Genomic DNA, 16,298 nt, shown 5'->3' with positions numbered 1-16,298 from the left:
CGCCATTGAGAAGGCAGGCAGTTTGATATAGGTTATACATGTGTAGCCATGCAAAACATTTGCAGTGTGTTATTAAAGAAAACAGACCCCCCAAAAAAATCCTTAAGAAAAATAAAGTTCAAAAAGTATGCTTCAGTCTGTATTGTGACACCAGCAGTTGTTTTTCTGAAGATGGACAGTATTTTTTATCATTAGTCTTTCAGAGTTATCTAGGTCATTTTATTGTTGAGAATAGCTAAGTCATTCACAACTGATCATCTTACAATATTTCTATTACTTTGTACCCAGTACATTTCACTTTGTATCAGCTCATGTAAGTCTTTCCAGGTTTTTCTGAGAGTGTTCTGCTCATCATTTCTTAGAAGCACAATAGTATTCTGTCATAATCACATACTAAAATTTGTTCAGCCATTCCCCAATTGATGGGCATCCTCTCAATTTCTCATTTTTTGCCCCCAGAAAAGAGCTGATAACAAATATTTTTGTACATATAGATACTTGTCATTTTTGTTTCTTATCTCTTGGGATACAGGTCTAATAGAGGTATTGCTAAGTCAAAGGGTATGCGTGGTTTTTTTTTTTATCCCTTTGGACATAGTTCAAATTGCTCTAGAGTCTACAGAATGTTTAAATCACTTCACAACTCCACCAACAGTGCATTAATGTCTTGTTTTTCCCACATCCCTTCCAACATTTGTCATTTTCCTTTTCTGCCCTATTAACCAATGTAATAAGTAGGTACGAGATAGTGCCTCAGAATTGTTTTAATTTTAATTTCTCCAGTCAGTAGTGAGTTAGAGCCTTTTTTTCATATGGCTACAGATAGCTTTGATTACTTCATCTGAGAACTGTTCATATCTTTTGATCATCTATCAATTGAGTAGTGACTTATTTTTTTAAACTTGACTCAGTTTTCTATATCTTTGAGAAATGAGACTTTTATCAGAGAACTTGCTTCAGAATTTTTTTTCAGTTATTATTAACTGTATTTCTCTGTATCTCATCCCCCCCATTCTCTCCTTTTACCCTGTCTGTCTTCAAATGTGTTTACATCTGACTACCCCTTCCCCTAGTCTGTCCTTTCTATTACAACCCGCACCCCCATCCCATTCCCATCCTACTTTTTTCTAGGGTAAGATAGATTTCTATACCTGACTGGGTATGTATGTTCCCTTTTTGATCCAGTTCTGATAAGAGTGAGGCTCACTTACTCCCACTCACCTTCCCCCTCTTCCCCTCTGCTATAAATGCTTTTTCTTGTTTCTTTTATGTGAGTTAATTTACCCTATTCTGCCTCTCCCTTTTCCTTTCTCCCAGTAAATTCCTTTCTCAGCCTTTAATTTTACTATTTTACATTGTCTTCTATTTTTTCATTCTTTTGGTTTTGTTTTATTGTTTCTTGGTTTCTCATAAAGTCATTGGCTTCCATTTATTTATTTAATTTGCTTTTTGGAGGGGGCAAGGGGAAGGTCAATTGGGGTTAAGAGACTTGCCCAAGGTCACATGGTTAGTAAGTGTTAAGTGTCTGAGGCCAGATTTGAACTCTAGTCCTCCTGACTCCAGGACTGGTGCTCTATTCACTGTGACACCTAGCTGCCCCCACCATCCAAATTTTTTTTTCATTTTTTTTTTTTGGTTTTGTTTTTTGGAGGGGGGAGGTAGGGCATTTGGGGTTAAGAAACTTTACCAAGGTCACATGGCTTGTTTTTGTGTTGTGTCTGAGACCGGATTTGAACTAAGGTCCTCCTGACTCCAGGGTCGGTACTCTATTCACTTAGCCACCTAGCTGCCCCCTCCCCCCATTCATATTTTTAAGAAATTAGTTTCTTCAGTGAGATTTTTGACCACTTTTCCATTTGACTACTCCTACTTTTTAAAGGAGTTTTTTCTTCAGTGAATTTTTGTACCACTTTTTCCATTTGGCCAGTTTTGCTTTTCAAGGCATTCTTCTCCACTGTGGCTTTTTGGACCTCTTTTACCGTTTGGTCAAGCAGTTTTTTAAGGTGTAATTTTCATCAGTATTTTTCCTGTCTCCTTTACTAAGCTATTGACTCTTTTCATGATTTTCTTACATCACTCTCCTTTCTCTTCCCAATTTTTTCCTCGTGTATTTCCTGATTTTCAAAATCCCTTTTGAGCCATTCCATGGCCTGAAACCAGTTCATATTTTTCTTGGAGGCTTTGGATATAGGATCTTTGACTTTGGATCTTCTTCTGAGGGTATATTTTGATCTTCCTTATCATCATAGTAACTTTTTATGGTCAGAATTTTTTTCTCTTGTTTGTTCATTTTCCCAGCTTGACTTTTAACTCTTTGTTAAAATAGGGCTCTGCCTCCAGAGTGGGCTCACTGTCCCAAGCTTCAGAGCTTTTGTGTATCTATTTTCAGAGATACTTCTAGGGACCTCTAAGTTTTCAGTTCTTAAACAAGGTGGTATGTTCTATGGAGAGGTGTGTTTTTACTGCTGTCTTGGCCTGTGCTCTGGTCTGTGAGTGACCACAAACACTCTTTTATGCCCTGTAACTGTGATGAGGTTCCCCCCTCCACTTTGGCCAGATATGACTATGCATAAAGCAGCAGTCCTACCTCAGTTCTAGTAAGGAGATCCCTGTGATCTCCTTCTTCCCAGTTGTTTGACCCCCTTACCATTAGGGGTTGAGAACATCAAAAGTAGCTTCTGCCACTGCTAATGCAGTGGCACCCAAGGCCTGCTCCTGGTTTGCTGGTTCTGTTTTGGTGGGGCTCCACTCTCACCCAGGTGCAACACACCTTTCCTTCTGATCTTCTAAGTTGTCTTTGCCTGGAAAGTCATTTCACTTCGTCCTTGCGTGGGTTCTGCTGCTCCAGAAATTGTTTTATGACATTATTTAAAGAGTTTTGGGGGAGAGCTCTGGTGAATCACTGCCTTTTCTCCACCATCTTGGATGCCCCCCAACCAGTCCCTCCCTCCCCCCTGCCACTTTTTAAGAAAAATATTGACAAAAAATTTACATCCAAGATGGTAAAATCCATTTCTTATGTGGCATGCTTGAAGAGATACAATGTAAAAGGGAGTGGAGGAGAGGGCAAAAGATGTAATAACTATCTCCAAATAGCTGAAGAGTTGTGCTGTGAAGTTGGATTAGACTTAATTCTGTGTAACTTCAGTGAATAGAATAGTGGGAAAAAGCTACAGATTTTGTGGCTTATTTTTAGGAAGTGATTTCTAACAATAAGCAGTGTCAGATAGCAAAACTGTTTCTTGGTCTTATAAAGTTATTTAATAACCAAATTAGTTAACAGTATATTAAAAATAAATTGTTAGTAAAAGTTCAAGGAAGAATGCATTGAGTGCAAAGTTAAACCCAAAGGCCTAAGATCTTTTCTAACTGAGATTCTATAATTCTATGTTAACCTGAGTATGACTGTTGAGGAATTTGTGGGTAAACATTTGGGTTTGAATGTGGAAGCACAGATCTAATGGATTTCTGTACTCTTTAGCATTATTGAGGTGAGACCACTGATGGACTTAAAGTCAGAGCTGCACTTGAGTCCAGGCTTTGTTTTTAACTGATGTTGGGCAGGTCACCTCTGAGCTCTAATTTCTGTTTTTAATAGATTGGGGAGTGGTGCTGGATTTGGGGTCAGAAGACGGGTTCAAATTCTGCACTGGAGACTTAGTATCTCCATACTGTGTAACCTTAGGCAAAACACAACCTCCCTGGCTTTCAATTTCCTTGTCTGTAAAATGATGAGATTGGATTAGATGGTCTCTGAGCCTATAGAGTCATGCAAAACATGTTTCCATATTAGTCATGTTGTGAAAGAAAACAGACCTCCCCAAAATCAAGAAAAATAAAGTTTAAAAAAAAATTTGTTTCAGTCTGCATTCAGAATCTGGAGTTTCTTTCTCTGGAGGTAGATAGCATTTTTCTTAAGTCCTTTGAAATGGTCTTGGATTATTGTATTGCTAAGAATAAATAAATCATTCACAGGCAATCATTTTACAATATTGCTGTGACTTTGTACACATACATTTCACTTCTTATCAGGTCATATAAGTCCAGGTTTTTCTGAGATCATACTGTTCATCATTTCTTGCTTTTTTTGTTTTGTTTTGTGGTTTTTGGAGGGCATTTGGGGTTGTGACTTGCCCAGGGTCACATGGCTAGTTTTTTGTGTGTGTGTAAAGTGTCTGTGGCCAGACTTGAACCCAGGTCCTCCTGACTTCAGGACCGGTGTTCTTTTCACTAAGCCACCTAGCCGACCCCTGCTCATCATTTCTTAAAGCACAATGTTATTCCATCACATATACCACAATTTGTTCAGCTATTCCCCAGTTGATGGGTAATTTCTAAATCTTTGGCACTACTATAAATGTTTATGTACATATAAGTCTTTTTTCCTTTTTTGTTTTTTATTGATCTCTTTGGGACACAGGCCTAGTCGTGATATTGCTGGGTCAAAGGGTATACACAGTTTTATAGCCTTTTGGAGCATAATGCCAAATTGCTTCCCAGAATAGTTGAATAAGTTTAGAGCTTCTGCCTAGATGCTTTACTGTCCCAGTTTTCCCATGTCCTTTGCAATGTATGTCATTTTCTCTTTCTGTCATATTAGCTCATCTGATAAGTATGGGATGGTACCTCAGAAGTTTAATTTTCATTTCTGTAATCAGTAGCGATTTTTTTTCCATAATTTTTTAGTCATTTTTCACATGACTATAGATAGTTTTGATTTCTTAATATGAAAACTACTTGTTATCCTTTGACCACTGATCAATTGAGGAATGACTCGTACTCTTCAATTTGACTCAGGTCTGTATGTATTTGAGAAATGAGGCCTTCATCAGAGATACTTAAAGAATTGTTTCCCAACTTTCTGTTTTCCTTAGCATTGGTTTTATTTGTATAAAACCTTTTTAGTTTAATAGCTTAGGTAGTGTTAAAGGGCACTTAAAAACTAAATGATTTGCTTATGGTCACATTATATCAGAAATTGAGCTTTCCTCCTCATCACCTTTAAGTTATTAGAACTTGGATTCCAACACTAGTATTCTGATTCCAGATGAGCTCTTGGAGGAAGCTTAGGGAGTATAATCAGTCTTTTCTAGTTTGATGTGCTCCGATTTGTATCAATTGAAATAGGATAAATAGCTGTTGTATGTCTAAGGGCAAGAATTTCTACATTAACATCCATTATAGACTTCTTGGTTGATCTGTGAAATATGTCATTTTTTTATTCAAATTTTTTCCCTCTACTGGTGACTAAGTAGTATCTAGCTACTTTTTAGTTCTCTCAAGAGCATATTTTCTTACCTTAATTACCTACCGTAAGACTTAGTTTTCAGGGAGGAGTTCCTGTAGTATTGATTTACCTCTTCCATAATGTGTAAAATCCCTAGATAGTTTAGTGCAGGCTGTGTAAGTGATTAGAGAGGATCATTGATTTTTTTCCTGATCAATTCTTTAAGGCAGAAACAGCACAAATATTGTTTCCCAGCAAGTAGTACAAGAGTAGACCTTTGCATTACTAGTTTCCTCTTCAATATTAAGGCACTGTTTCAGTAAAAGTAGTGTGATGTACTACATGGGGAAAAGTTACTATGAAAGGACTAGTAGAGTGAGTATATTAGTGTGTTTCTATGTTTCTATACCTTGAGGATATGGTACATAGTTAAGTGTTTTGTGCCCTAAACAACAAATTTATTTCACTTGCGGAACTCTATAAAATATTTTGTACGGTGTTTAAAAAACAGCTAAACAAAATGAGTTCAAGCATTATATTAAAAAAAATCGGGTGCTATTTGCATCATGTTAAGTTGAAGGTAGGATTGTATTTGTCTCTAAATGCTTCATATCCTTTAATTAGTCTCAGTATTGAACAGTTACTGTTAATTAGATAATTTCATAGGTAGCCTTTTCAAGAAAGAAATATTCTTTTACTTATGAGTGAGAGGAAGAGAATAACCATATATCAAGTACTGTGCTAAGCACTTTCACAAATATTATTTCATTTGGCCCTCATAATAATCCTTCGAGGTAGGTGCTATTATTATATCCCTGTTTTATAGTTGGAGGTTACAGGGGCGAAGAAGTTTAGTGACTTCTCCAAGTCACATAGCTAGCAAGTGTCTGAGGTTAATTTGAATTTCTATCTTTCTGATGCCAGGCCTAGTGCTCTATCCCCTCTACTACTAAGTGCCTTCTTATTATACTGTCACATTATCAGCAAGTAACATAGTTGTAAGAAATGTATTTGCTATTGGTATATTTCAACATGTATGTAATCACAATTGAGAGTATCACAAACATAATTAATGTGTACAGAGTAGATGTTACTATACTGAAAAATCTGACTTTTTTCTACATTAAGTTAGTATACTTCTGCTTGTACTGGGTCATTGCAGAATTTTTCTTCCAACATTATTGATTTCACTTTTAAACAGTCATATAGGGGGATGATCAGCCTTTGGCAGTTTTGTTGTTATTTTAAAGAGGGACCCAGGCTCCCTCCTCTGGTTACAAACGAGTATAGACACATAACATTAAAAGTAGTAATAACTGCTTTTTTATGTTAGTCATTTACACATGTATAAAGTTAATTGTATTTAAAAACCAAAGGCATTCATATTTGGAATAGGTAGGAGATTTCTCTTTACAAATTTCATTGTGGAGAATATCAAGTGTAGTGCATAGTGTGTAGAAATTATTGTTTTGTTCATTTGATTCATGTATCAGTTAGATATTTAAACAGTGATCTCGTTTGATACCATTAGAAAATGTTTCTGTGTAATTGTTTTGGATGGGTTAGAGGTTTGTTTTTTTTTTAATTAAGTAATTCTGTTTTACACTATTCTACTTCAGTTGATGATTTTTCATTTTCTAGACCATCTGTGGTTCTAGTATAGTTTTAATTTCATCAATAAGATTAGTAAAAAGAGAAGATAACACATTAAAAAGACTGGGTTCAGTCAGTGGCAGTTAATACCTGTCTAACTCTGGGCAAGTCAACTTAAGCTTTGTGGGCTTCATTTTCTGCAATTGTAAAAGGAAGGCATTTGATTAGGTGATCTTTAAGCTCTTTATCAGCACTAAAAATATAATCCTATGATTAGCTTCTGAATTATTGTTAGTTGGTAGCATAGTTGTTTTGGAAATTTGAATCAGTCCTTCTTTGTGCAAATCAGTTTTAATAATTTTTGGTTTATAAGCTATAATAATAAATAATAATAACAGTTTTAGTTATAACTATTCCTCCATGAAATTTTTCTTTTGAAGGCCTTGCCCAGTATTCAGCAAATATACCTGAAAACAAATCAATTTATATACTTAAGAATTTTATATTTATGTAAAATTATTTTTTCTATTTCCCAATAAATAAGTTGTTGTCTCTTTTAATAAATACATACTCATGTATTATGCAAGATTTAAATGTGCAATGTTGTCCCCACGCCGCCCCCTCCTCCCACTTTTGTCTCTTGAAAAATAAAGCCCTTTAAGAAAGTACATGGATAAGGGAATCTTCTCCTGTTCCTACTTTGGAGAGTGTAAGGAAAAGGAAAGGACCAAATATCCAGGAAAAAATGGCTCATCATGATGTACTAATATTGAACAACCACTAACGTGTATAGCAGCAACTTAGAGGCAGAACATCAGTTCCTTAAAGGAAGGGGAACATTTTATTTATTACTGGAATCTACCTCTTGGGACTTGTTAGGAGGAGTAATTCCTTAAGTTCTTTAGGAGCCACACCTGAGTGTTATAAATTAGAGCTTCTAGGAAAAAAGTTTCTGAGATGTGGGGGCAGTGAACAGAGGGAAGAAATGAAAGGAGTACATGCAATAGAAAAAGAAGAATAGCAGTAGGATCATTTATTAAGAAAACAGTTTAAGCCTGATATCATTTAGCAAGTGAAACATGAAAAGAATAGACATCTTTATTTCTTGCTATATTCTTAATCATATATTTTAATTTTTCCTAGGTTTCATTAAATGGTACCCAATTTGCTGACGGCTCTGTTGGTTCAGATTTCCCAGGTGTTTCTCAGGTATGATCAGTGTGATATGGGATTGTCTGATTTGATATTTATTCAGAAAACTTTGGGTGGGCAAAAAGTTGATCTTTGGAATATATTGGTATTCATTTCACAAACATTTAACAGCCTTTTATGTGCAGAACATTATCCTTGCCTAGGTGCTAAAGGATAGAAAAAAATAGCACATACCTTGCCCTCAAACTAACTGGTGAAGTAAAAGGTAAACAAATAATTATGCAAAATAGAATGTAAGTGCATAAGAGATGTGTAAACCTGATGTGCAAGATCAGAGGAAGGAGCAATGGCTTTCAGTCCTATAGATTTATTGGGAAAGCCTCCAGGGACTGGGTGGTATTGGGTGTCCATGTGAAAAGAATAAGATTTATTCACACAGAGATGAGGAGGATAGGGTATTCCAGGCATAGTAGAAAAGCAGAGGTAAGAAAAAAGGTACTCCTTGGGCAAGTCACTTAACTCCAATTGCCCTCCAAAAAGCAAAAAAAGGAAGGAAGGAATGAAGAAAAGAAAGAAAGTACTTTTATGCAGTAAGTTGTCCTGTTTGGCTGGGCTACAAGAAGGAAAAAGCGATATATTTGGAGAATAATGCTACTGATTTGAGTTGGAGGAAGATTGTAGAGGACTCCAAATGCCAAGGTAAGGTATAGAATGCTGATAATGGAAGTAAGATTACAAAGGTTTAAGTGAGTGTTTGGTAAGATAGTGAGTATTTATTAAGTTCCTGCTATATACCAGGAATTGTTCTGAGCTCTTTAGAGTTAATCAGCTGAGGAAGATACTAGCATCAAGGGGTTTGGGAAAGACTTCTTGTAAAAGGTGAAGTTTTAACTGAGACTTAAAGGAAGCCAGGAGGGAGAGATGAGGAAGGAAATAAAAGGCACAGGGGGCAGCCACTGAAAACAACCAGAGTCGGGAGGTGGAATATCTTATGTAAAAAGTAGTGGAGAGACTGAGGTCTTTGCTTTGCAAAGTACTTGAGGTTGAGTAAGGTATAAGAAGACTGGAAAGGTTGGAATTGGACAGGATAGGAATGCCAAGCAGAGGATTTTATATTTTATCCTAGAGGTGATGATAAAGATAATCAAACTTGATAAAACCTCAAAAAGAAACTTAAGCATTTTAAATAAATATGAAGGAAAATGAGCCAGTATTACAGAATGATTGAATGAGAGAGAATCCTGTGAACTTTAGAGATCGTGGGACAATAGTATGAAACTCCAGAATTAAGAATGAATGAGGTGAAATGGGAACAGAGCTCATTACTTTGAATGCAGAATTAAAAATCATAGAGTAGGAAAAATTAATGATGGAGTATTTCAAAAGAAGTAGAAGCTCAGAGAAACTAAGATTTAGAACAAAAATACCAAAGTGTAGGGAAATGTGACAGAAGGGAAGCAGAAGGCAATAGTGTTAATATAATAGAACTACTTGAGAGACCAGAGCTGCTGACTTCAAAGACAAAAGGCATAGAAATGACAAGGAACATAGGTCTCCCAGAAAAGCATAAGAGATTAAAAAACCTGAAAGAAAAAATATAAGTATCACCTCCTGTCAATAATATCTAATGATATATGAAGATCAAATGAGATAATTGGGTTGGGGTTTGTTTTTTTTTTTTTTAGCATTTAGCCCAGTTCCTGATACATGGTAGCGGTATAAATGTATATTCTTGTCCTCTTCCTTTCCATTCTGATGTTTCAGTTGTATCTGACTCTTTGCGACTTCATTTAAGGTTTTCTTGGCAAAAATACTGGAATGGTTTTCCAGTTCATTTTACAGATAAGGAAACTGAGGTAAACATGGTAAAGTGATTTGCCTAGGGTCACACAGCTAGTAGGTATCTGAGGCCAGATTTGAATTCACCAAGATGAGTCTTCCTGACTCTAGGTCTAGCACTTTTGTCGCTGAACTGCTAAGCTGCTCCCCTAATAAATATTACATAACATAAATAATACAATACTTCAAGAAATAACAAATTTTCCCCATATTTTTTAGTATAGATAAAGAAAGCAGTGATTGAGAGAATTCACAGGTTTCCATTTACTAAGGGGAAAAAAACCTAAACACATAAGCGCAGTTCAAATTCCATTACACGTGGTAGTCAGATTGGGCAATTTCAATAGCAGATTCTCTACACATCCAAGAAGAAGATAAATAAGTAGGAAAAGTAATTTGAATAATAGTTTCTTTCATTCATGAGAAATTAAGGGAGAATGGAATGGTATATTCCCAGAAAAGTAAAGGAGCCCAGTGTACAACATTAAGTAGCATATCTTTCAAACTTCAACTTCCGTGAGGGAAAAAAAGAAATTTAACAAAAGAATCATTGGAGGGCATGGGTATGTGTGTAGAAAGATTGATCAGTGTGCCAACAGCCCAAATAAGAGAAATACAAGGAAAACAAATAAGAATAAACAAGAAAAAGAATAAACAGTGAAATGAATTGTCTCATGTTTATAGCTTCTTGTTTAAAAAGAGAGACTGATCTCTGGGATAAAAGAGAAGAAACAGAAGGTTCATCAAAGGACACAAATAACCCAAAGAGCTGAAGATTGAAGGGGATTCTCCTAATCAGGAGAAGGAAAGGAGAAAGAGTTGAATTAGTATTCTGTATACTAAATCCCTGACCCATTCAATCAGTCTTTTTTTTTAATCCTTTTTTTTTTGTTAATAAGCATTTATTTATTTTCTCTCCCTACCATTGCTTTTTCCCCAAAAAGAAAAGCAAAGTCCTTGAAAAAATATACATAATAAAGCAAAATTAATTCCTACATTGTCCATGCCTAAAAAAATATGTTACATTCTGTACCCTGAGTCTGCTATCTCTCTTTCAGAAGGTAAGTAGCATGCTTCATTATCTGATGTTTGGGATTATGGATTCCAAATAAATCTCTAATGACCAGAGTTCTCAAGTATTTTGTAGTTTATTTTTATACCGTTGTTGTTACTATATAATTTTTTTCCTGGTTCTCTTTACTCTGCATTCATAGCAGTTTCTCTAAAACTGTCTCTTTCATTATTTCTTATGCCATAGTAGAATTGCATTACATCCATGTACCATAATTTATATAGCTCTTCTTCAGTATATCTCTACTGACACCTTAGTTTCTGGTTTTTTGCATCCTCAATGAGAATTGCTATAAATGTTTTTGTGTATTTTGGGCCTTTCCACCTTTCTTTAATATCCTTGGGGTACAGGACTCAGAAGTTGCATCTCTGGGTCAATGGGTACACATACCTTAGTAACTTTTTGGTCATCGTTCCCAGCTGCTTTTCAAAATAATTAATTTACAACAGTATCTTTCTTGTAGGAGTGAATGGGGAATGAGAAAGCAAATGAGGGGAGAGTAATACATTCCTACCTTGTCTCTAGGTGACTAGTGAAGAAATAGTGATTTTTGTAGTGAGTAAGATAGAGCAAGTGGCAGGAGAATAGATAAACCGCATTGGGAGGCATAAGACTGTACAGACTGGAGGAGAAGAGAGCTCTGAAGACAAGACAAAAATTTCTTAGGAGTGTACAGTGAAAGAAAGTTTAAATGAGTTTATAGGGGAGGCAGAAGGGAAAGAGTTGTAACCACTTAATAAACTGTGAGGGAATAAGAAGGACAAAAAAGGAGAAGAAATGGATGAATAAGCAGAAAAAAAAAAAAGAAAATTTAAGTTTAAGTAAATTCAGAGAACTTGGGATTTGAGAACTAAGGAAACGAGAGTGGGTATTTGAGATGAACCAGTGGGAATAGACTAGCAAGTATTGGCTTAAGAGGGAGTGTATCAAAAATGCAAAAGAAATAAAAATAAGAATTCATACTATAAAGAAAGATAAACAGGGAAACTACATTGTTCTTAAAGAACATTTGACAATGAACTAATATCAACACTTAACATATGTATCCTAAATAGCATGGTTTTTAGATTAATAAAGGAAAAGTTGCCTGAATTAAAAAGACAAATAGATGCTAACAAAAATTAATTTGGTAAAAATATCAATTAATTAATTAAAAATTAATGGTAAAAAATTATAACAACCTTTCATGTTACTCTCTGGGTTGGACATATCTAAAAAAGATAAATAAAAAGAATGATATAAAACTGAAAAATCAAAGCATCAAGAACTAAAAGACTTATTATTAAGGCATCTTCTTAATAGAAACATTCAAGAATACCCATTTTCTCAGCACCAGGTGTTACATTTACAAAACAGATATCCTGGGGTAGAAAAATTATAAACAGATGGAAAAAGCAGAAATAGTAAGCTTCTTTTACTAAATTTTATATCACTATATATATGTAGTAATTTTTATTAGAAATACAGGCTAAAGATGTTGACCTATACTTAGACTTACCAGATGACAATCTAAATGGAGAGTAGCTCAAAGAACAAATTGAAAGGATAAAAACTATATGAAAGAGAATGATAATGAGACAATGCACCCAAATTATTGGGATGCAAATAAAACAATCCTTTAGGAAAAAAAATTATTTCTGCTATTGTGCATTAACAAAATGGAAAAAAGAAAGGATTGATAAATAGAATATACTTTTAAAAATTAATAAGCTTTTAGCTAACTTGATCAAAAAAGGAAAAATGAAATTATTAAAATGAACAAGGTAAAATCACAAAAAACTGGAAGAACTAAATTATTAGATGCTGTAATACATAATTCTGTGCCAGTGGAACTGAGAAATGGAAGATTATAAAAAATATGTCACACCCAGACTAAGAGAACATAAAATAGATTTTAAGGAACCCTTTGTTTTAAAGATGAAGGTTTTTGTTCAGGGTCATATCATAACTGAGAGAAGTTTTGAATTTGGATCTTTCTGACACTAATTCCAGTGCTTTCTTCACTAATACTACCTCTCTGCTTCTTGAATTATTTTTAATTAGAGCTTCACAACCCTCTGGTATTATCATCCTTGTGCAGGTGAAGAAACCAAAACTCAGAAAGGTGTAGAGTAACTTGCCCAGAGTTGTACAGCTATAAGTAGAAAAAAAGTAGAATTTAACTCTTCCTGCTGCAAGCTTTTTTTTTTCCATCATTCCATATTGCCTCTTAATGACAAAATGAAGAGAATGATGAGAAAGATAGGAAAATTCAGTGAATGATACCTTTGAAACTGAGGGTGAACACAGTACCTAGAAAGGAGTAGTTAATTTGTTATGTATTATGATAAGATTAAGGAGAATGAGACCTGAAGAAAGGCAGTTAGATTTCCTGATAAAAGAGATTGTTGGTGACCTTTGACCTAGAGTAGCAGGCAGGAAAAACCCAGACTATAAGGGGAATCCAAGTGTTCAGTAACTTTCTTAAGAGCTTTGTAAGTGAAGGACAAAAAAGTAGGATGGTGCCAGGATGGAATAGAAAGTACAAGGAAAACTTTTTTGCTTTTTTTGTTTGTTTGTTTTTTCATATCAGGGAAACCTAGTTCCTGTGTCGGAAAGACTTAGTAGAAAATGTGAGACTGAAAATAGACATCAGATAGTAGGGTTATTGCTATAGCAGGATCTTGGAGGAGGCAAAAGGGAATGGGATCCAGAGCATATCTAGTGGAATTATCCCAAGCAGGCTATTAGTCAATCATTTCTTCTGCAATCTGAGGAAGAAGGGAAGAATAAATGATAATGCTGAGATGTTTGGAGGAATGGGAGGAGGCATATTAAGGGGGTTCCAGTTGTATAGTATGGTCTTTTCAATGAAGTGGGATGTTCAGTCCTTTGCAGTATTAGGGATTGGGGCTTAAGGAGAAAGGATTTGTTTTAGAACATTCTTTGCAGGAAATGAGATAAATTGTTGAGAGTTGAGCAAGAGGTCTTCCTGTTCAGATGGCCTTGTGAAGGAGGGGCCTACCTTTACCACTTTTATTCTGGATCCAGAGTAGTATTCTAGAAGGAACACTAGATTGAAGTGACCAAGAAAATACAGAGGAGGAAAACATCAGTAAGCTCCTTCATTTGGTCCAGGATTGCACAAAAATATAGTAAAAAATTGTGCATACTGGAGAAGGGATCCTGTCCATAAAAATCAACAGGAATACATGTAAATAAAACAGAAGCCCATGACTGTCTGAAAGAATTCTAAGGGTAGAAGACCATAGCAGCAAGGAGCTGGAAGACTGCAAAACTCATAGTTAAGACACATGAGGAGAGGTAGAAACCAGAGGCAGGAACCTAGGAAAACTAGATCAGGAACAAACACAGCCTGGCCCCCCAATTTATAGGGTTTGAAGTTTAACCCTCGTACCAAGTCACAAATCAAGAACTAAGGATATATGAGTAAAGATATAAATACCAAAAAGAAATAGTAAGAAGATAACCCAGAAGAAGAAAGTAAACTCCATTATAACTGTAAGCATAACTATCTTAAGGGAGGGAAATGGATTCATATCAAGTGCTGAGTATTAAGAAGAAATCAAGCAAAAGATTAAAAAATAGAACTCTGGCAGAAAAATTTAGGAGAATAAAATAGAATAGAAAATAGAGAATCTCCCCCAGATAGTAGACTCTCACAAAATTAGACTAGACCAAGCAGAACTCAGACCTACTTGAGACATTTATGAATATTAGAACAAAATTTAAAGATCGGAAAAAAATAAAATGCTACAAGGTATCCACTTTCAAAGCAACTGACCTGGAAAACAGGTCAAGGAGAAATAATTTAACAGTCAGGCTTCTAGAAAACCATGAACAAACTCTCTACCCCCCTAGATGCCTTATATCAAAAAACTGTATTCCAAAGATGGCCAGATAGAGAACCACAGGACCAAGTAGAAATAAAAGCATTCCACCAGTCACTTACTGAAAAAAATCCCCAGTACTATCATGCCCAAAATTCAGAGGTTCCAAGTCACAGGGAAAAAATACTGCAAGCATCCAGAAAGAGTTTAAGTAGTTAGGAATCACCATCATGATATGCAATACCTGGCAGCTCTTGATGTAAAGAAGCAAACTCCAAAGAATGTGGCATTCCAAAAAATAAAGGATTGTATTAAATAATTTAGCTTCCATAATCAAATATAACCATGACAGGACAGGGGAAGTGATAGGAAGGTAGGGAGTGAGGACCTTTCATGGGATATGTGTATCAAAGCATTGTGTATCAAAATACCAAAACTGAGTAGATACCTAGAAATGACAACACAGGAATCAAGAAATCTAAAAAAGCAAATACATTTGATCAATAAGAAGTGGTCAGATAATGTGAAATGTTCACATTCTAATAGGAAAAGAGGAGAAACAAGTATCACTTTAGAATCCTAATATTTTCCTTTTTAAAAAAAATGTATTTCCATATTAGCTGTGTTTCCTCCTCTCCCTCCCCCCCCAAAAAAGAAAGCCACGAGCAAACAATAAAAATCAAGAAACAAAGAAAGTGAAAAACAGTTGCTTTAATCTGCACCCCAAGGTTCTTGACTTTTCTCTCTGTAGGCGCATAGCATTTTTTATCATGGTTCCTTTGGAATTGTCTCACATCATTGTCTTGATCGGAGTAGCTAAATCTTTCACAATCGACCATCCTTACAATATCGCTGTTACTATATACCATGTTCTCCTTGTTGTGTTCACTTCACTTTGCGTCAGTTTATGTAAGTCTTCCCAGGATTTTTGGAAATCATCCTGCGTTTCATTTCTTGTAGCACAATAGTAGAATCCTAATGATTTTTCAAGTTACAGAGGGAGTTAAGACAGACAGATGGGTAGTGTTTTCATAGTATTTGGGGGTCTTAAGAGAGGGAAAAAATATGGTAGGCAAAGGAGTATTGGAAGAAAAGAGGAAAAGAGAATTATTCCTCACAGTTGGGTTGCATGACAAAAATATACAAAAATGGAAGGAGTGTGGGGAACAGGCATCATATGAACCTCACTTTATTTGAACTAGGAAAAAGAGAATTTTATAAACATACAGTCTTGTGTGGGTTCACACACAGTAGGGAGAGAACAGAGCTTAAGAGGTACAGTCAAGTAGGGAATAGTCACATGGAAAAAAATTTCTGCCTTATAAGGTGAATTATAAAAGGCAAATTAAAAATAAATAAAAGGAAAGAGAGCTAATAATTGATTGCTTAGAGAGGAAGAAAGAGAAAGTGGAGTGGAGGCAGACCTCTTACATATCACTAATATTGATCATAGTCTTTATCTTTCACCATCTTCTCTGCAAAGGGAGAATACAGAGAGGAGTCAAAGAGGAGAAAAGATATGTTTGAAGGAAATATAATGAATCATCACTTTGAACATATATGGGAGGAACTCATACGTAAAATG

General features: G+C 35.3%; 1 protein-coding gene across 6 annotated transcripts in view; it reads left to right on the top strand.

Annotated features, from left to right (window-relative positions):
* FAM193A (family with sequence similarity 193 member A) overlaps positions 1–16,298 on the top strand; it is a 252,632-nt gene that overhangs the window by 116,217 nt on the left and 120,117 nt on the right. For all 6 annotated transcript variants that reach the window (XM_069070946.1, XM_069070939.1, XM_069070911.1 and 3 more), the window contains one exon: positions 7,964–8,029. Coding sequence is in view for 4 of the 6 variants with exons in the window: in XM_069070911.1 (XP_068927012.1) it covers positions 7,964–8,029 (66 nt within the window). In the remaining 2 variants the exon portion in view is untranslated. The remainder of the gene's footprint in view (positions 1–7,963; positions 8,030–16,298) is intronic.

This window comes from Petaurus breviceps, unplaced genomic scaffold, assembly GCF_028583685.1.
Source record: "Petaurus breviceps papuanus isolate PSGF00001 unplaced genomic scaffold, PetGlider_PUasm1.0 140, whole genome shotgun sequence".
Taxonomy (NCBI): domain Eukaryota; kingdom Metazoa; phylum Chordata; class Mammalia; order Diprotodontia; family Petauridae; genus Petaurus; species Petaurus breviceps.
This window is presented reverse-complemented; position numbering and strand designations above follow the sequence as displayed.